At 56.6% G+C, this 21,105-nt stretch overlaps 2 protein-coding genes across 3 annotated transcripts; both read right to left on the reverse strand.

Annotated features, from left to right (window-relative positions):
• Positions 1-1,559: 1,559 nt before the first annotated feature.
• LOC129399709 (torsin-1A-interacting protein 2-like) lies at positions 1,560-20,141 on the reverse strand. Of its 2 annotated transcripts, none has more exons than XM_055120961.1 (6): positions 20,024-20,141; positions 12,400-12,557; positions 8,243-8,500; positions 6,971-7,432; positions 5,532-5,618; positions 1,560-4,222 (listed from the first exon to the last, which is right to left on the reverse strand). In XM_055120961.1, exons 2-6 carry the CDS (start codon positions 12,431-12,433, stop codon positions 3,462-3,464), a joined length of 1,602 nt encoding a protein of 533 aa, XP_054976936.1. In that variant the 5' UTR covers positions 12,434-12,557; positions 20,024-20,141; the 3' UTR covers positions 1,560-3,461. The 2 variants fall into 2 exon arrangements, with proteins under 2 accessions (XP_054976936.1, XP_054976935.1); XM_055120960.1 differs by having other exon boundaries at positions 5,517-5,618.
• On the reverse strand, positions 17,963-20,030 carry LOC101550004 (torsin-1A-interacting protein 2). Its single transcript, XM_055120962.1, has one exon. It carries the CDS (start codon positions 19,679-19,681, stop codon positions 19,286-19,288), a length of 396 nt encoding a protein of 131 aa, XP_054976937.1. The 5' UTR covers positions 19,682-20,030; the 3' UTR covers positions 17,963-19,285.
• Positions 20,142-21,105: the final 964 nt, after the last annotated feature.

Below are 21,105 nucleotides of genomic sequence, written 5' to 3' on the forward strand. Positions count from 1 at the left end.
AAAAAGGAAAAGAAAAAAAAAGATTTGCTTTCAGCACTGAGGCCCAAGCTGGACGTAGCGGAAAGTATGTACTGCCCCCTACTGGTCAGATCGTGTATTTTTTTAAAAAAAATCTCATGATTCTGCCTGAATTCGGGTTCTCACTGGGGTGCCTTGATCTGACCCCGTTAGACTCAAAGCTCCTGTTCCACGACCTTTCGGATTCCCGCGAGTCCTTTTTTTCTTCCACATTTGTAGCCGCTTCCAGGGACTCTGACGACCTCACTGCCGTGAAGGTTCGTGATGTGGTGTAAGCGATTTCTAAGCGAGTTCTTATTTCTCTAATACATAAGAACGAATTCGATTTTCTTTTTTTTTTTTCTTTTTGGGTCACACCCAAAAAGATGCACAGGGGTTACTCCTGGCTCTGCACTCAGGTATTACCCCTGGCGGTATTACCCCTGGCGGTGCTCAGGGGACCATATGGGATGCTGGGAATCTAACCCAGGTTGGCCGCGTGCAAGGCAAATGCCCTCCCCGCTGTGCTATCGCTCCAGCCCTACGAATCCAATTTTCAAACCTGATTCAGATGCGATGGGAAATGACCAACAGATTCTTAGTTCGGGCGGCTGAGAAATGGTCCCAACAGACGAGCACGTGCTTCGAGTGCTGGAGGCCTCTGGGGGTTCCCTCCCTAGCACTGAACGACACCCCCAGAACAGCTGGGAGTGACCCCTAAGCACGGAGCAGGGGAAGAACTAGCCACGTTATGGCCCCCTCCCTGCAAAATAAGCCCAAAATGAAGAAGTGATTGATTTATTTTTTGGGTCACATCCGGCGATGCTCAGGAGTTACTCCTGGCGGTGCTCGGGGGACCCTATGGGATGCCGGGGATCGAACCCAGGTCGGCTGCATGCAAGGCAAACGCCCTCCCCGCTGTGCTATCACTCCAGCCCCCAGCCCATCCGTTTTTTCAAAAACTCGCAGCAACGTTTAAGGGAACCGGGCTACAACTGGCGGTGCTAGGGGCACGTGAGGCGCTGGGGGCAGGATTCACACAGCAAGGGCGCTCCCTGGCTAGCCACAGTATCCACTTCGGTTTTTGAAGCGTGTCACCCTGCATTAAGCTGCAGAATCCTGATCAGAGAGACAACGGCCAGTGGCCCTGTAGGTCATCAGCAGCCTGGAATCCAACCCCTTTCACACCAGGATCTGACTTCAAATGCATTTATTTGGTGGGGCTGGAGCAATAGCACAGCGGGGAGGGCGTTTGCCTTGCACGCAGTCAACCCGGGTTCGATTCCCAGCATCCCATAGGGTCCCCTGAGCACGGCCAGGAGTAATTCCTGAGTGCAGAGCCAGGAGTAACCCCTGTGCATTGCCAGGTGTGACCCAAAAACAAACAAACAAAAAAAACACAAATGCATTTGGGCTTCCTGTGTTTAAGCCAGAAATCAGACTATTAAAGATGGAACCATCCAGACGCAGCGGGGCCCTGGGCTGACTCACTGTCAAAGGAAATAAAGCTTTTCGGCTGGGAAAAACAGAACTTGCTCTCCAGGGGAGAACCCCAAGGCTGATGACCCCCACCCTGCCCCTAGATCACTCAATACATAATTTCTATCACTTGAGCACGAACGCAACTAGTTTCTCAATAACAAGTAAGCACTGGTGTATGCACGGATACCCCCAATCACTGTCTGAATGAGAAAATGCTGAGATTCTGGTGAACCAGGTGTTTAGTATAGAGATAGACATTTACTTCCGGATTCAGCTTGAAAATGATTGGCTGAGAAGGGCTGGTATAAGGTAATAGGCCGAATTCATCTGCTCACGAAAGTTCAGCTACTAGAAGCAAAAGAAAGGGAGTTTGGGGGACGGGGAGGAGAGAGAAAGGAAATAAAGAAGAAAAAAACAGATGCAAAAGAGAAAACGCAGAAACTTGACCACGGTTCTGAAACCAGAAAATGGAACTACGAATACATTCAGGTGAGATTTTAATGATCTGAAAAAAATTTAAATACAATATAAAATTTGGCTTTAAAAATAATCATCTTGTTCCTAAGGTGACCCAGAGTAAATATTCTGCTTTTTTCTTTTTTTTTTTAATGACTTGGAAGTAGCAGCAGAAATACTGAACATTGTCGCTTGGGATTAGACCAACCCTGGAGGCTTATAGAAGCGAAAACATCTTTTTAAAAATTGGCTCTTTGAAATTGTTCTAAATCATACTGAAATGCAAAACCACCTTGAATCGAACAGAGAAATTAGAAATCTTTGTTTCAATTGTGATCTGAATTGATCAGTGGCGCAGATCTGGGGTCGGGGTAGAGCAGCAGGGGGCGGGGTCAGCTCAGGCATTTCTCAAGGCAACTCTGGTACTAGGGGTCATCACGCTGGTGTTGGGGGTCCCTGGTACTGCCAGGGGCCATTCCTGAGCACAGAGAAAGGAGCAGTCCCAGAGCACTTCCAGGTGTGGCCCCAAGCGAAACAAAACTAGTGCATCTATAAAATAATCCTACATTCTTTTTGCTTTGCTTTTTGGGTCCCACCCGGCGATGCTCAGGGCTGACTCCTGGATCTGCACTCAGGAATCACTCCTGGCGGTGCTCGGGGAACCCTATGGGATGCTGGGGATCGAACGTGGGTCGGCTGCATGCAAGGCAAATGCCCTCCCTGCTGTGCTATCACTCTGGTCCTCCAATGTTTATTTCCTGCTGGGGGTTTGGGGTGAAGCTTTTGGAAGACCATGTACCTCAACACCCCCTCGCCCCAAATAATAGAAGATTCCTTGCAAATAAGCAGCATTTCCAACTTAGCTCATGAACGGAATACAATCACAGTCCCGAGGGAGCGTGCAGTTAAACACAGGGCTTCCTAGCTCCTTATTCAAAAGTGCAAATCAGCAGCCGATTGCTTCCCCCCTGCAGGTTACCCAGGTGCCTCTGAAAAGCCACCTACTATGTGCTAGACATTTTTTTTTTCTTTTTGGGTCCCACCCGGCGACGCACAGGGGTTCCTCCTGGCTCTGCACTCAGGAATCACCCCTGACGGTGCTCGGGGGACCCTATGGGATGCTGGGAATCGAACCCGGGTCGCCCGCGTGCCAGGCCAACGCCCTCCCCGCTGTGCTCTCGCTCCAGCCCCTGCTCCAAATCAGCCTTGGCGTTGGTGACAGGCCTGTAATGGCTCTGTCCAGGGTCCCCATCGGCCCCGAAGGCAAGGAGGGTGCACCCCGGGCGATGACAGCCTCCCGGGGGCCCGTCCGCTGGGCCGACCTGAGTTTTAGGGGAAACTGGGCGGCAGGGCGGGGGCGTTCCCTGAACGCGAGCGAGCGAGTTTGCAGCTGAACAATGGGCTTCTGACTCGGTTCTGCTGCGTCTCCCGTGTCTGAGGCTCCCGGGTGCCGCCCCCCACGCCCCGCCCCTACCCACACGCCCCGCCCCGGGCCCCGCCCCTACCCACACGCCCCGCCCCCCCGTCTAGCTGAGGGCCCCGGGGCAGCCGTGCTCCTCGATGCCCATCACGGGCTGCACTGGCAGGACCAGGTGCGAGATGCGGCTCCAGAGCCCACTCAGCTTGTCAGCGTCCATGCGGTTGTGGGCGCTGGGCGCGCCGGCATTGGTGAACCGCGCCCAGAGCAGGTCTCGCACCTTCTCCTCCGTCTCCCGGGGGCCCAGGCCGGCCGCCAGAGCCTCGTCGTCCAGCAGGACGGTGAGCACCAGCGCCACGTCCTTGAAGGCCGCGTGCTCGTGGTCGCAGTACTTGTAGAAGATGAGGGTGGCGCCGGCGGGCAGCGACTCGAACCCGTGCACCACGGCCGCCTTCTGGCCGCCCTCGAAGCCCCGGCTCAGCTCCAGGTCCACCCAGAGCTTCACCGTGTCGCTGTCCTGCGCCCCACGGGCCGCGCCGTCCAGGCGGATGGACGCCACGTTCTGGGCGGCGGTGTAGGCGTCGGCCAGCTGGCGGCCCAGACAGCGGAGGGTCTGGCGGCCGTTGCGGGCGGCGGCCAGCAGCAGGGTGGCCGGCTCAGTGGGGCTGGAGGCGTTGAGGTGCTTCTGCAGGAACCTGCGGCCCCTCTGCCACAGGTAGGGGCTCTGGCCCGGGTACCTCTCCGGCAGCCGGCTGAACTGCGCCAGGAAGGCGTCCACGGCGGGCTTCCGCTCGGCCCGCTGGGCCGAAGACGCGTAGAAGCTGTTGAGGGAAACGACGGCGACCAGGGCCACAGAGAAGCAGAACAGGCCTGTGAGAGGGGGACGAGAGACACAGTTAGGGGCCCGAGCGAAAGCATGGCAGGGAGGGTGCTGGCCTGGTACGCGGCCGACCCGGGTTCGATCCCCAGCATCCCATAGGGCTCCCGTGATGTGGGCAGGATGGGGAAGGCCCCTCCCAAGGCAATGGCAATAGCCGACCCTGCAGGAAACAGGAACGTAGAAGCCCCAGGTGGGGGCAGGTGGGAGAAACCCTAGAAAGGCCACCTGGGACCAAGGAAGGGCACAGATGCTGTCCCAGCCCCTGTGCTGCTGTGTCCACGTGGCCGAGCACATGTGGTACCCCTCTTGGGATGGGGACGTTCACGCTTTCCTGTCTGATGCTGGGGTGTGTGTCGGGGTCTCTCCGCCCTCGGAGAAGACCGGGTTTTTTTTTTCTCTCTCTCTCTCTCTCTCTCTCCCTCCCTCTCCCTCTCTCTCTCCCTCTCTCTCTCCCTCTCTCTCTCTCCCTCTCTCTCTCCCTCTCTCTCTCTCTCTCTCTCTCCCTCTCTCTCTCCCTCCCTCCCGGGTTCTCTCTTGAGCGCGTTCCTCTCCTCCCTCTCCCACTTTCTCTCCCTCCTTCCCTTCAAACCCTCCAAATAAAACCTGCATCACTTCCCTGCCCGTCCATTCCTGAAGTTCCTTTCTGCGAGTCGGGACAAGAACCCAGTGACCCTGGGTCCCGGGGGGCAGAGGCGGATGGGGAGAAAGTGACGCCTACACCGCCGCCCAGAACGTGGCGTCTCTCTCTCCTCCCCGCTTCACATGAGCCCCCCCACCCGTGTGACCCCCCGATATCACCCTGAGCCCCGCCAGGAGTGATTCCTGAGAGCAGAGCCAGGAGTCAGCCCTGAGCATCGCCAGGTGGGACCCAAAACAACAACAGGATAAGGGAAAGAAAAACAAAAGACAAAATTAAGAGTCCCCAGAAGTTTGGGTCAGCCCTTGGGTGAAGCACAAGGCAGCAGAGAGAACGTCAGGGGTAAGTTCCTTTCCCCTCGATCCTTTCAACTTTCTACCATGAAATAAAATATTGGGCTGGAGCGATAGCACAGCGGGGAGGGCGTTTGCCTTGCACGCAGCCGACCCGGGTTCAATCCCCGGCATCCCATAGGGTCCCCTGAGCACTGCCAGGAGTGACTCCTGAGTGCAGAGCCGGGAGTCAGCCCTGGGCATCGCCGGGTGTGGCCCCGACACAAACAAAACCCAAAGCTAGTCTACTTGCTCTGCTCTCTGTGGGTGTCTGAGCGCAAATCCGCATGGTAAGAAAGACCCTCTGGTTCTCACCCCATCTCAAAATACCCTGGAGATTGATCTTCCTCCCGGTGTCCGGCCCGCCTTCTCTCTGTTCTTCCAGTCGCTGTGGTTCTTGGCGTTGACCTTCAGCTTCTGGTGGGGGGTGGGGGTAAAAATCAAAGAGAATGTTATTGTGAGAATGTGGCACTCTCTCATTGGAGGTCTTCTCTGCAATGGAGAATTTTCTGATAGAACAGTGGTGCCGGGTTAGAGCGATAGCACAGTGGGGAGGGGGTTTGCCTGGCACGCGGCCGACCTGGGTTCAATTCCTCTGTCCCTCTCGGAGAGCCCGGCAAGCTACTGAGAGGATCCCGCCCGCACGGCAGAGCCTGGCAAGCTCCCCGTGACGTATTCGAGATGCCAAACACAGTCACCACAAGTCTCACCATGGAGACGTGACTGGCGCCCGCTCGAGCAGATCGATGAGCAACGGAATGACAGTAATGCAGTGATACATACATATATGTATATAATTATTAAGGCTCAACCTTTAACAACATGTTAGTGATCTCTTATAGAAGGGCTTAATGGGCCCTCAGTGAAATACAACAATCTTCACACTCTTTCCTCTCCGGAAACTTTTTTGTAGCATTTTCAGCGGTTTTTCATAATAATACAAAATATATTTCTGTTCTACTTTGGGGCAGGTGTTGGGGTTCGGGATGGAAACATCCGAAATAACGGTGGTGGGAATCCCAGTCATGGGGCTGGGATTGGTGTGCAAATATTAAATGTCTCAAATATTGTGATTTACTTTATAAAAATAATAATTTTTTTTTCTTTTTGGGTCACACCCGGCGATGCTCAGGGGTTCCTCCTGGCTCTGCACTCAGGAATCACCCCTGGCGGTGCTCGGGGGACCCTATGGGATGCTGGGGATCGAACCCGGGTCGGCCGCATGCAAGGCAAACGCCCTCCCTGCTGTGCTATCATTGCTCCAGCCCCCCAAAATAATAATTTTTTATTTTAATATTAAAAAAATAAAATTAAAAGCAAGCGCCCATGGCCCGGCTAGGCCCAGAGTCAGCCTCGGTGCCTACAAACTAAGCCGCTGTTCTGACACTGCCTGATGCAGGGTGAGAGTCTGAGTCGGCGTACGAGTTAAGAAAGTTAAGTTCTTGGGGCTGGAGGGGGCTGGAGCAATAGCACAGCGGGTAGGGCGCTTGCCTTGCACGCGGCCGACCCGGGTTCAAATCCCAGCATCCCATAGGGTCCCCTGAGCACCGCCAGGAGTGATTCCTGAGTGCAGAGCCAGGAGTAACCGCTGTGCATCGCCGGGTGTGACCCAAAAAGCCAAAAAAAAAAAAAAAAAAGTCGAATTCTCCAATCTCTGCGACCTTGTGGAGGTCCAACGAACTTCATTCACTGCCCCCCTCTCTTCGGGGGCAGCCCTCCCTGGCCCCACGTTCTTCTCGGCCGGTTGGCATTCTGGAACATTCTCTTACCTGATACCGGTGGCAGCCGCCGTTGCCTCACTGTCTCCTGGGACACCTGGGCAGCGGACACCTCAGCAGGGGGGTCCCCTGCTCGCTCGGGGGGTGCCTCGGCCCTGCCGACCTCTTCACAGGGAAAGGCCTGGGGGTCTTCCAGGCCCTGGGCCCGGCCTGCCTTGTCACAGGGAGGACGGGGGGCCTCCCCTGGCCCGGGCAGCTCTGGGCTCAGGTTTTCTGAGGTGCTTCGAGGTTCACCATCCTTTGGGGGTTCTGCATCGTTGGTTCCAGCAGGACCTCCTGCCCCGCGCTCTGGGTCTCCGCTCACGGGGCCTATTTCCTCCACCTCCGAGCAGCCCGGGAGGGGATAAGGGTTGGGGGTCCCCGGCTGAGCTGCTCCCCCCATGCTGGCCGGCGCTGGGGTGTTCTGGGCTGGTGGGCAGGTTGCCGACTCTTTCCCCAAATCCTTCTCAGAGTCTGTGGAGAGAAAAAACACCATTGGAAAAGCTGAACCCAGATTGGGTTATTTTTTTTTTTTGCTTTTTGGGTCACACTTAGCGATGCACAGGGGTCACTCCTGGCTCATGCACTCAGGAATTACCCCTGGCGGTGCTCAGGTGACTGTATGGGATGCTGGGAATCGAACCCGGGTCGGCCACGTGCAAGGCAAACGCCGTCCCCGCTGTGCTATCGCTCCAGCCCCGATTGGGGTATTTTTATTTTATTTTATTTATTTATTTTGCTTTTTGGGTCACACCTGGCGATGCACAGGGGTTACTCCTGGCTCTGCACTCAGGAATTACCCCTGGCAGTGCTCAGGGGACCCTATGGGATGCTGGGATTTGAACCCAGGTCGGCCGCGTGCAAGGCAAACGCCCTACCCGCTGTGCTATCTCTCCAGCCCCGATTGTGGTATTTTTAAAGGCCTTCTGACTGCTAGAAACTCCGTGTATTTGGGGGGCATACAAGTTCCCCAAATGTTATTTCTCTTGATGACCCCCTACAGGTGATTTAAAAAAACTAAACCCTTGGGGCTGTTTTAGCATAGTGGGGAGGGCATTTGCCTGGCATGTGGCCGACCTGGATTCAATTCCCAGCATCCCATAGGGTTCTCTGAGCACCACCAGGAGCTGGGTATGCCCCCGCCCAAAAAAAAAAATGTCAAGTTCTTGAATCTCTGCGACCTTGGGGAGGTCCAACGACCTTTACCCCTCCGCCTCTGCAGGGGCGGCTCTCCCTGGCCCCACGTTCTTCTCAGCCAGTTGGCATTCTGGAACATTCTCTCACCTGATACCGGTGGCAGCCGCTGTTGCCTCACTGTCTCCCGGGACGCCTGGACAGAGGGGAGCTCAGCACGGGCGTCCCCTGCTTGTTCAGGGGGTGCCTCAGCCCTGCCAACCTCTTCACAGGGAAAGGCCTGGGGGTCTTCCAGGCCCTGGGCCCGGCCTGCCTTGTCACAGGGAGGACGGGGGGCCTCCCCCGGCCCGGGCAGCTCCGGGCCCAGATTTTCTGAGGTGCTTCGCGGTTCACCGTCCTTTGGGGGTTCTGTGGAGAGAAAAATCACCGTTGGAAAAGCTAAACCCAGACTTGGTGTTTTGTTGTTGTTTTTTAGGTTTGGGGTTTTTTTTTTTTTTTGCTTTTTTGGGTCACACCCGGCAATGCTCAGGGGTTCCTCCTGGCTCTGCACTCAGGAATTACTGGTGGCGGTGCTTGGGGGATCCCATGGGATGCTGGGATTGAACTCAGGTCAGTCTCGTGCAAGGCAAATTCCCTACCCACTATATAATCGCTCTGGCCCAGATTTAAAGACCTTCTGACTGCTAGTAATTCCGTATATTTGGGGGGCGTATCAGGTCCCCAAATGTTATTACTCCTGATTACCCCTATAGGTGATTTAAAAAAACTAAAAACCCTTGGGGTTGGAGTGATAGTACATCTGGGAGAACATTTGCCTTGCACCCGCCAACACAGGTTTGATCCCCGGCATCCCATAGGGTCCCCCGAACACTGCCAGGAGTAATTCCTGAGTGCAGAGCCAGGAGTCAGCCCTAAGAATCGCCAGGTGTGACCTAAAAAGCCAACCCCTCAAAAATACAAACAAACAAACAAATCCATTTCTCTTATTGATACAGTCAAGAAATAACACAGCCACACTGTGTTGAAAATCAAGTTTTCCTTGTGAGATAGATTTTTTTTTAATTTTGGTTTTGGGGCTACAACCTAGTGATGCTCACAGCTGACACCTGGGTCTGTGCTTAGGGCTTGAGGGACCCTGTGGGATGCCAGAAGTCAAACCTGTATCAGCTGGGTGCAAGATAAGCATCTTCCCTGCTGAAGTATCTCTTTGGGCCCTAGGTCTGGTTTTGAACAAACAGGTGGCTCTAAAAATATTGATGCGGTAAATCAGAAAAATATGAATGCCAGATATTTGATACTAAGGAACATCTCATATTTTTACATATGCTTAAGTTACTGTGACACATATATGTGTGTGTGTGTGTGTATATTTATATATCACTGTATCACTGTCATCCCATTGTTCATCGATATGCTCGAGCGGGTGCCAGTAACGTCTTCATTTGTTCTTGTCACGTGCTAGTGTAGTCCAATGGCGTCTGCTCACTCCAGGAATATGAAGAGCACATTGTTGTTTCTGTTTTTGGCCTATTAAATATTTATGTATATATTTTTGTTTGGTTGGTTTTTTTTTTTTTTTTTGCTTTTTGGGTCACACCCAGCGATGCTCAGGGGTTACTCCTGGCTCTGCACTCAGGAATTACTCCTGGCGGTGCTTGGGGGACCATATGGGATGCCGGGGATCGAACCCGGGTCAGCCGCATGCAAGGCAAACGCCCTACCCGCTGTGCTATCGCTACGGCCCCTGTTTGGTTGGTTTTTTGACCACACCTGGCAGTGCCTGCGGTTCCCCCCTGCCCTGTGCTCGTGGGTCCCTCCTGGCTGGACTCGGAGTATTTTTAAATTACTTTTGCTGGAATTCTCCCGAGCATGCTCAGGAGTCCCCTCGCGGTGCTCCAAGGCCAGGGTTCGAGGACGTGGTGCTGCCGGGTGCTTTGGTGGCCTGGGTCACGTGGCCACCGAGACGACAGCAGGGCCCCAGGGAGCACCTGGCGATGTTCAGAGCAGTGTGAGGTGGTGCTGACCGGACCGGCACGCTAGACCGTCTCGGTTGGCCCTGGACGATCTGTCCGGCCCTGGTTGTGTTCGTTTTGTTGGGGGGCCACACCTGGCAATGGGCAGGGCTGACTCCTGGCTCGGTGCTCAAACCCACATCAGCAGCATGCAACCCAACTGCCAGGAGTGAGGGGAGGAAGGAGCCGCCAACCGTTCTCAGATGCAGTTCCCCCTTTCTTTAAGAGACGCCCGGGAGAGGCTGCAGGTGTGTCTCAGCGCAGAGTCACGGCCGGCACCTGTGAGTCCTGGGTTCGATCCCCAATACCGCCTGTCCTCAAGCACCCCAGGGCTAACCGGTGGCTTCAGACACTGCCCAGTATGTGTCCCCCCCCCTGGCCCCCCAGAAAAGGGGAAAAGAGAACTACAAATTGGTGTTGGAACATTAGATGACTGAAACCCAATCACGAACAGCTTTGTAAATATGAAAGAAAAAAAAAAGGATAATTGAACTTAAAAAAATATATACAATTTACAAATAGATTAATAGATCAGATTTGCATTTCTGGGCTGAGGCCAGCAAGAAAATCAGCTTTCTGGAGGAAGAGCAAGGCAGGTTCTAAGCATTCAGGATTTTGTTGTACTGTTTTATTTTGGTGCATTTAAAAAACATCTCAGGGCCTGGAGCGATAGCACAGCGGGGAGGGCGTTTGTCTTGCACGCGGCCGACCCGGGTTCGATTCCCAGCATCCCATAGGGTCCCCTGAGCACCACCAGGAGTGATTCCTGAGTGCAGGGCCAGGTGTGACCCCTGTGCATTGCCAGGTGTGACCCATAAAGAAAAAAAAAATTCCTAAAATATGTATGGGACATAATAGATGCATATAGATGTATTGGTTTGGGGGTCACACCAGGCTGTGTTGGGGAGCTGCTTCCAGCAGTGCTCAGGAAACAGTGCTAGGGACGGGCCCCAAGCCTCCTGCAATTAATAGGAATTTTATTTTTGGAGGTCACACCCAGAGATGCTCAGGGGCTCCTCCTGTCTCTGCACTCAGGAATTACTCCTGGCGGTGCTCGGGGGACCCTATGGGATGCCGGGGATCGAACCTGGGTTGGCCGCGTGCAAGGCCAACACCCTCCCCGCTGTGCTATCGCTCTGGCCCATAAATGGTATTTTATTTATTTTTTTTTTTTTTTTTGCTTTTTGGGTCACACCCAGCGATGCACAAGGGTTACTCCTGGCTCTTCACTCAGGAATTACCACCGGCGGTGTTCAGGGGACCATATGGGATGCTGGGATTCGAACCTGGGTCGGCTGTGTGCAAGGCAAATGCCCTACCCGCTGTGCTATTGCTCCAGCCCATAAATGGTATTTTAAATATTTATTTGTTAGAGTACTGGGAAAGGAATTCAGGGCCTCAGACGAGAAAGGAGAGTGCTTTACTGCTAAGCCCTATCCACATGATGAAGAATTGACTATTATTTGTGGCACTGGTAGGAGAGGGGGGGCACACCCAGCAGTGCTCAGGGCTGACTCCTGGCTCTGTGCTCAGGGATCACTCCTGGTGGTGCTCAGGATGTCGGGGATCGAACCCGAGTCAGCTGTGTGCAAGGCCAACACTCTCCTCAATGTCCTATCTCTCCAGCCCCAGGATGAACAATTTAAATTTCACCTCTCCTGTCATTAGAAGATCCTCACTGAATACACAGCACATCACTTTTACTTTTTCTAAAAAAGAAAAAAAAAGTACCTAAAATGTGTCCCTGCCCAAGTCTGAAAGCTGCACTGTAGTGTTACAAACTAAAGGTTCCTATGAGCAAAGTCTGAAAGGATTTCATTTTTTTTTTTTTTTTTGCTTTTTGGGGTCACACCCAGTGATGCACAGGGGTTCCTCCTGGCTCTGCACTCAGGAATCACTCCTGGCGGTGCTCGGGGGACCAGAAAGGATGCAGGGAATCGAACCCGGGTCGGCTGCGTGCCAGGCAAATACCCTTCCTGCTGTGCTATTGCTCTAGCCCCCAGGATTCCATTTCTTTATGCCTAGGGCTGTCACTGCATAAAGTACGGCAAGTATGAAGGAGTAAAATAGAGCCAATGAAAGCAGTTAGTCTTTTACCGTATTTCACCAGGTCACCGTCAACCGTTTGGGCGTCTGTTTTCAGCAAAACCAGCAATTATTATTATTATTTTTAAGCTTCACAAAATGGGTGCGCCCCACTTTTCTGGGCAAAATAATTTGGCCTCAAATCGGTGGCAGTCACTCAATACGGTATGTCCCAGCCTCGGTGCAAAGCTGGTGGCAGGCTGGTCTTACCCTCAGGACGTCCCCTAAGTCCTCTGTCGGCCATGGCTGTGGGCTAGCTCTTCGGGCTGCTCTGAGTTTAGTGCCCGCTTAGATCTTGCCGTCTTCAGGGCCCCTGTCCCCACACAGCCATGCTCCCCGCAGACCCAGCGCCAAGACGCTGATGGTGGCTAGAATGAGAGGGAGAAACGTGAAATGACTTTCTGCTCGGGCTCGTGTGGGGAAGCCCGATCCATATCAGAGACATCGTGACCTTGAAACTCCGGTGCTGTGACCTCCCCCCTCTCCCCAGGTGCCGGTATGGGTGAGGGACAGAGAGCGCCCAGAGTCCCAAAAGCCGGGAAAAAGAGCGATTCTCAGCGGAAATAGAAGCCGTACGAAGGTCATCACCCCCATTTCTGCCCTCCCTTCCTTTCTTTCTTTTTCCTTTTTTGGTCACACCCGGCGATGCTCAGGGCTGATTCCTAGCTCTGCACTCAGGAATCACTCCTGGCAGTGCTCGGGGGACCATATGGGATGCCAGGGATCGAACCCGGGTCGGCCGCATGCCAGGCCAACACCCTCCCCGCTGTGCTGTCACTCCGGTTCTTTTGTCTACCAGGGATCGATCATGACAACCCGGGATGAGCACTGCAGACTTTGGGGGTGTACCCTGCCTTCTGATTCTCTTTGCCGGGGGCCTCTCATGTGGCCGAGGCAGGGGTGGAGCTTGGGTGCTGCAGTGCTCAGATAGCAGCAGTGTTGGGGGCCGCTGAGACCCCCCCCAGAGGTGCTCAGAGGACCATGTGGTACGTCTTCCTGTCTCAGCCCAATGCCGGTGGTTTCCCGAGTTTTGTTGTAGAAGACAAAGGCTACCGTCTCTAGACATGCTGTTTATACAAGCACCAGCAATTTATAAATAATAACAATTTGGGGGCTGGAGTGATAGCACAGCGGGGAGGGCGTTTGCCTGGCACGCGGCCGACCCGGATTTGATTCCCGGCATCCCATAGGGTCCCCTGAGCACCGCCAGGAGTGATTCCTGAGTGCAGAGCCAGGAGTGACCCAATAAGAATAAATAAATAAATAAATAAATAAATAAATAAATAAATAAATAAATAAATAAATAAAAATCCCGGGGCTGGAGCGATAGCACAGCGGGTAGGCACTTGCTTTGCACGCAGCTGACCCGGTTCGATTCCCCGAATCCCCTAGTGTCCCCTGAGCACCGCCAAGGGTAATTCTTGAGTGCAGAGCCAGGAGTGACCCCTGTGCATCACCAGGTGTGACCCCCCCCAAAAAAAAAGGGGACACAAATTGGCTGCCCAGGGCTGGATTTCCAGAACTTTCTACGCCATCTCCTCCCACTCAGTGATACCCTGGGAGGTTTCACTGTCTGGGACGCTGACAGAACTGGAGTTCCACAGCCTGGTCACTGGCTCCGGGGAACAGATCCCCAAGCTCTGTGGGGGGTGGGTTGTAAGGTGCAGGGAGGTGGGACCGGGCAAGCAAGGTTTCTATCTGTTCCCTGGGCGATGAGCTGTGATGTTCTGAAACTGCTCGTCTTTGAAATATTATTACACCGCCTCCTTTGCACTGTCACCGTCATCCCGTTGCTCATTGATTTGCTCGAGCAAGCGCCAGTCACGCCTCCATGGTGAGACTTGTTGTGACTGTGTTTGGCATCTCGAATACGCCACGGGGAGCTTGCCAGGCTCTGCCGTGCGGGCGGGATCCTCTCGGTAGCTTGCCGGGCTCTCCGAGAGGGACGGAGGAATTGAACCTGGGTCGGCCAACTGCAAGGCAAACGCCCTCCCCGCTGTGCTATCGCTCCTGCCCCAAGAAAGAAAGGATTTTGTTCTTTTGGGTCACACCTGGAGATGCTCAGGGCTATTACCCCTGGCTCTGCACTCAGGAATCACTCCTGGCGGTGCTCCGGGGATCCCATGGGATGCCGGAGATCGAACCCGTGTCGGCCGCTTGCAAGGCACGCGCCCTCCCCACTGTGCTATCGCTCTGCCGCCCCCACACATTAGAAAAAAAAACTTAAAATGAACATCAGGGTTAAAGGATGGGTCAATGAAATGCTCCGTCGAGGGGCCCGGGGTGCAAGTCCATGGTGGGGCAGAGGGACCAAGCAACAGCATCTGGGGCCCAAGGATGACCGGCCCCAACCCAACTGGCTCAAGATTGGTCCCTGAGCACTGCTTAAGAGTCTCCCCCCCGCCCACCCCCGCCCCAACCCATAAAGATCAATGAACAGACTCATCACCTTCCGTTTGGCCCTGTGCCGGGGAACAGCAGGACGGGAGGGGATTCGCGTGGACAGACAGAAGCTTCAAGAAAGAACAGGTGTGTGCTCGAGGGCCTTACACCTGGGCACACCGGCCAGCGCTGTCTGCTGGTGGGGGGCATTTTATTGGGTGGGCAGTGGGCACTCGGGGGGGGGGGGGTTCTGGATCCAGATCACTCGCAGCCCAGTGCCTGGCCCGGCCCTGGCAGCGTCGGGGGACCCCATGTGATGCCTGCGCCTGCGTATTCGCTCCTGCTCTTGGGGTCAAGGTTCGAGAGTCTGAATTTCTGGGAACGGTCCTACGACAGCTTCTGCCCAAACACCAGGCCTGCCCTGAATTTCGGTGCAAGGCCGTCTCCAATAGTGTCCCTCCCATATATGGACACGACCAGTTGGAAAAACACAGGGCTTGGTGAGTCCCGACTTTCACTGCACCCCGCCCCGATACTCCTCAAGGCTGTCTCCAATAGTGTCCCTCCCATATATGGACACGACCAGTTGGAAAAACACAGGGCTTGGTGAGTCCCGACTTTCACTGCACCCCGCCCCGATACTCCTCATGGCGTCTCCAGAGACTGGAGCTGAGCGTGGGGGCCAGCAGGGAGCAGGAGGGCTGGAGTCGGCCCTACGATGCCAAGTCAAGTACCAGCCCGAAGGCCAGGGCCTCAGCCGCCGGGCCGCTCACTGGGGCAAGGGCACAATCCGTGCCGAGTCCCTTGATCATTTGTGTTTGTAACTGCATGGTCGGTCAGATGCAAATGTCATGGCTGTCAGGCCCAACCGACGCTGTGTCTGCTTAAAAGCGTCCCAAGCCTGATGTCATCTTTTAGGTTCCTGGGGTGAAAGGGAGTAGCCCTCGTGGCCCTCAACGCACCGTCCTGCTGTGGGAAGACGGAAGGAAACAGACGCAGCTGTGAGCCTTTATTAAACGCCTCGTTTGTGCTGGGGTTTTAGTGTTGGGGCCACACCTGGCGATGCCCGGGGGTTACTCCTGGCTCTGTGCTCAGGGATCACTCCTGGCCGTGCTCTGTGTTATCGTACGGGATGCCGGAGATTGAGTCGGGGTCGGCTGTGTGCAAGGCAAGAGCCCACCCCTCCGGCCCGTAATCCTCAGTCTTAGGAGAGGCGCCTGGTCCTTCCCACCATATACACGAGGACACACGGGTGCAGAGAGAGGCTGAGAATCTTGCCCAGGAATGCACAGGGCACCAGGCATTCGGATTTGAACTCCGCCGGCTGGAGCTGCCACACAGCTGATAGCAAACCCGTTTCGGAGCACTGAGTCTGGGGTTTTTGCTCTGTTTCGGGGTAAAGCCAAGAGACACTCTGGCTCTGTGCTCAAGAATTACTCCTGGCGGTACTCTGGGGTACGGGATGCCTGGGATTGAACTCACGTCAGCGGCTGTCCTATCGCTCCGGCCCCCCGAGTCTGGGTTTGAAGCGAGTCTCTAGACATCTGGGCTGGGTGGATGCTCCCAAGGCACCCACTGGCCTCCCAATGCTACGGCTTCCGGTGCTGAAGACGTGCCATGTTCCCCAAGCGAGGCTGGAGTCATTCATCATGCCGGGCCCCTGGGCTAACACTGACTGCTTTCGTGGAAGGTTCGACTCACCCCCGTGTACCTCAATTCCTCCTCAGACGCTCCCTGACCTGTAGCTCTGGCCTGGGCTTTGTTGCCCTCTGCCTGCCTCAGTGTCACCAAGCCGGAGCAAGCTGGGGCACCCCCGTGTCACAGAGGTCCAAAACCCAGGTAACTTGGCAACGGCAGAGAAGGGCCAGAGCCATAGCCCGCCTTGCTCTGCAAGTGCACGGGTCACAACTGTGTTCCTGGGTTCCAAGTACCCCAAGGACCCTTGTGGAACTGTGGGCTGCGGTGCCAGGGGACGGGTTTTCCTTCCGGCCCTGCCAGGTGAGGTCCCCGGGGGTCTTTTGCTTCCCCGCCCGGCGTAATACCACCTGCTTTCCCCTTCCTCCAGGGAGCCCCTAGCAAAGTCCTCTGAGGTGCGGCCCCGCCGGCAGGCTGCAGAACGAGAAGCCCTTCTGGCCTCGTCTCCCAAAGCAGCGTGTCCCCAGGGCCCCAACAGCCACCAGCCCTCCAGATCACTCGTGGTGACGGTCAAGAACAAGACTCGGGGCCTCGAAGCTGGTTATTCGCACCCAGGATGGAGTGGCTCGGAGTAACCCACGGTACCGCCAGGGCTGGGAGGAAGAGCGCGTCCTGGATCCGTGGGACGAACACGATGTGGCTGCTGGGTGCGGGCCGACAGGACGCAGGAGTTGACCCGCCTGAAGGCAAAGCAGACCCTCAGCGCCACCCCCACCCCCTTCCTGGGGTGCTGGCCTCAAACCCCGGAAGTGTTAAGGCGGAAGTCTTACCTCGACTGTCCCAAGGACCTTCCTACAAGTAACATGAAAAACGAGTGGGTTTTATTCCTTTATTTGGCCCCGAGGTCACGACATCGTTGGATCTACTTTTGCACCACATCTGGCGGTGCCTAGGGCGTCCTCCTGGCTCTGTGCTCAGGGATCACTCCTGGCGGGGTTGGGGGACCAATGTGGGGTGACGGGGATTGAACCCGGGTTCGTTGTGTGCCGGGCCAGCGCCCTCCCCAAGGGCTCGGGGTCATTTAAACCATCACCCGGAACAGAATTGTTTGGGAGGAGCCTTAGAACAGCCCTGGATATTGGAGTAAGCGAGAGAAAGGCACGTTATCATCTTGAAACGGCAGCACAAGTGACGCCTCGAGGTCAACAGCAAGACCTGGTCATTGTCACCACTTGTCTCTCTAGGTCCTACTCTGGGGTTCTCAAGCTAGAGTCTATACGATGTTTTGTTTTCTGCTTTTTGGGTCACACCCGGCAACGCGGGATGCTGGGGATCGAACCTGGGTCAGCCACATGCAAGGCAAACCCCTCCCCGCCGTGCTATCACTCCAGCCCTAGAGTTTCTGTATAGAGAATCATCTACGGGACTATAAAATGCAGATTCCTGGGCCCCCTGCGGAATCTTATAGACGAGGCCCCAAAGTATCAACCTTTCAAGAGAGCCAGGCACAGGCGCTGTTTGCCATTCTGCCAGGGAAACGCCAAACTCTCCTTCACTCAAGGGAGCGACGAGAGAGGCTGGTCCCGGGGGAGCAGGCCCCCCTTTCCTCTGAGGCTCCTGCGGGTGCTGAGGGCTGACGCCCTGGAACCCCCCCCACGCGACACCACCAGCGGGTGCTTCCCCCCCCGCTTGTCTGGGCAGCGACACAGTGCCAACGCCGGGTGTTCGCGAACACCAAGCGGTCTCCAGCCGAGTCTGCAGTGCACACCATTTATTCAGCAACTGTAACAGCGTGAGACACGGGGCGGGCGCGGGGGGGAACAAGCAGCCGGAGGGGCCACGCACGGCCCGGGACAGGCGCGAGTGGGCCGACACACCGGCCAGTGCCCCCCGCCCCCCACCTCTGCCGGGTCAGCCAGCTTCCTCCCTGCATTGGAGCTTTCTAACGAGACGCTGGGAGCGATCGGAGGCGTGCTCGGGGGGGGGTCTCTCCCCCCATGCTTGGGCCGAGGATGGAGAGGAAAGAAAAGGCCCCCCCCCCCCCACTTCAAGCTTTGCGTGAAAGAACTGCAGTGAAAGCCGTAAGCCACGGGGGGGGGGGGGGGGTCAGTGGGGAAACTGGATCCCGGGAGGAAGTGGGGGGGGGGGACACAGAAAATGGGTTGGTGGCCGGGGAGCTGCCAACACTTCCTGTTCCTTAGCCCTGCGTCTCCTTCTGGGTTCTGGGGCAGGTGTAAGGTGCCCCCTAGAGCTTGTCGGGAGCCCCAGAAATAGGGGTGGCAGCCATCCCGCCGGTTCTGGTGGCACCCTGAGGTGCCAATGGCCAGAGTGCGGATTCTGAGATGGGGACCAGCTCGCGAGAATGCCACGGCCACACTGGGAACGGGCCAGAGCCGAGAAGGATAAACGTTACATGGGGGGGAAAAAAATGATGCATACATTTATATATGGTATCATTATCACTAACGTACAAAGGAAAGGGGAGTTTTTTTCTTTTTTTTGGTTTCAGGGTCATGCCCTGCAATGCTCAGGAGTTACTCCTCGTGGTGGTCTGGGGCCCCTCTGGGGTGCTGGGGACTGAGTCTAGGTTGGCCACATGCCAGGCCAACACCCTTCTTCCTGTACTATTGCTCCAGCCCCAGGGGGAGAATTTCTAAGCGTCATTTGGGGACTTATGGGTTTGGGCCACACGTGGCAGAGCTCGGGGGACCCTATGCGCTGCCGGGGGCTGACCCGGGGTTGGTCACGTGCCAGGCAAGTGCCTTAGCCCCTGTCCGATCTCTCCAGCCCCACAACGCCGGCTTTTTGCTGGAATAATCTAGAATCTAGCTAGTGTAAGGGTGCTTCCCCACGCAAGTCAGGGGCCAGAGGAGATGATCAAGACGGGGCACCCCTGCCGTGGGCCAATCGGGTCGCGGGGCTTTTGTAGGAGGGAAAACGCTAAATGGTTCTGGAGGCGCGGCCCGGCGGGGACCCACTTGGGGACAGTCCTCCCGCCAGGAACCGTCCCCCCAGCTCCCCCGGCCTCTGGGGCCGCCGCCCCGAGCCGGCTCCATGGGCGCGCCCGTCCGAGAGACGCCTACTTGCTCTGGCCCAGCTTTTTGTTCAAGGTTTTGTCCGTCCGGGTGAGGACCAGCTGCAGCGCGGGGTTGAGCCCGGCCAGCCGCGAGTCGTGGATCCGCTTCCTGACCAGGGGGGGCCCCAGCAGGAAGGGGTGGCAGGCCTTCTCGAAGGTCCACCGGGTGAGGTTCTGGGGCGCCCACTCGAGGGGGAAGGACCAGGGCAGGACAAGGCTCCGGTTGGCGGGGTTGTCGGGGTAGCACTCGGGGCAGTAGTCGGCCCGGTTGATGCGGTCCAGGAAGACCTGGTAACACTCGTTCTCCACCAGCTCCGTCTGGTACAGCCAGTGGCCCAGCTCGAGGCTCGGGAACCACTGCTGGCCGCAGTCGGGGCAGTGGGAGTTGTCAGAGAACATTGGGGCCGGCGGGGGGGGGGGGGGGGGGGCACGCGCACACACACACGCACACACGCGCGCACGGAGCGACAGGGCAGCGGGGACCGTGACAGACAGACGCGGAGGGGCCCGCTTAGCGGCGGCCCGGTCCCGACATGACTCTGCCTCGGCTCTTCACGACCCCGCGGGTCCGCGGTCCACGCAGGGGTCGGCTCAAGTCTCGGCCCTCGGGGCAGCCACCGCCCACAGCCCCGTGGCGCAGGGCACGGGCCCTCTAGTCTAGCGGAGGCCCGGGCTCCGGTGGTGGCGACCGGTGGCGCGTCCTGGGCGTCCTGCGCTGGCGCTTGGCTGTAAGACACGTACCCAAGTCCCAGGGCCTCGGCGCGTGGAGGGCGGTGGGCGGGCGGGCCTGGCGCGGCCTCCGGGCAGCTGTTCGCTCTCGGGAGGCGGATGCGGCGGCAGCTGGGAAGGCAGCGGGCACCTGCAGACAACAAGGCTTCAGACCGGGCACGTGGGCTGGCACTCGCTCAAGGCACCGTTTTTCGGGTCACACCCGACAGTGCTCGGGGATCGAACCTAGGTCGGCTGCGTGCAAGGGAAGCGCCCTCCCCGCTGTGCTATGGCTCCGGCTCCACGATTTTCTTTTTTTTTGGAGGGAGGGAGTTTCTGAGACGACGCTCGGCTGTGCCCAGGGCCCGAGTGGGGTGGCAGGGACTACACCCGGCGTTGCATGCCAGGCCAGGCCCACCCCACAGCTGTGGGCGGTTCTTTTTTTTTTTTTTTTGGTTTTTGGGTCACACCCGGCGATGCTCAGGGCTGACTCCTGGCTCTGCGCTCAGGAATCACTCCTGGCGGTGCTCAGGGGACTCTAGGGGATGCTGGGATTTGAACCCGGGTCGGCCGCATGCAAGGCAAACGCCCTCCCCGCTGTGCTATCGCTCCAGCCCCCGTGGGGGGGTTCTTCTTCTTACACCGCCTGGGGAACCACAAAAGGCTTCACTCAGAGGCATGTTACTTGAAACCGAGCCGGGTATCAGGGCTCTAGCTGGTGAGGCCGGCGGCCACCCACAGGGCTGCTCTCGGGGTGATTTATTACCTCGGGCAGGGCCAGGGCCAAGTGGGGGGGAGGGGGGTGTCCAGGTTAGCCAGGGGAGTGGTGGGGGAGGACTGTGTGGGGATGCATGGGGGCGGGGGAGATCAGAGCCAGCTCTTCCCCACTTCCCGGCGGCTGGGCAGACGGGATGCCGGGGAATTTCAGCGCATCTCCCCCTCTGAAAAGCTTGTGAAGAATTGCACCCTTTTTAAATTTTTTTTTTCTTTTTGGGTCACACCAGCGATGCACAGGGGTCCCTATGGGATGCCAGGGATCGAACCCAGGTCGGCCGCGTGCCAGGCCAACGCCCTCCCCGCTGTGCTGTCACTCCCACCCCCTAAGAATGCACCCT

This window comes from Sorex araneus, chromosome X (assembly GCF_027595985.1).
Source record: "Sorex araneus isolate mSorAra2 chromosome X, mSorAra2.pri, whole genome shotgun sequence".
Taxonomy (NCBI): Eukaryota; Metazoa; Chordata; class Mammalia; order Eulipotyphla; family Soricidae; genus Sorex; species Sorex araneus.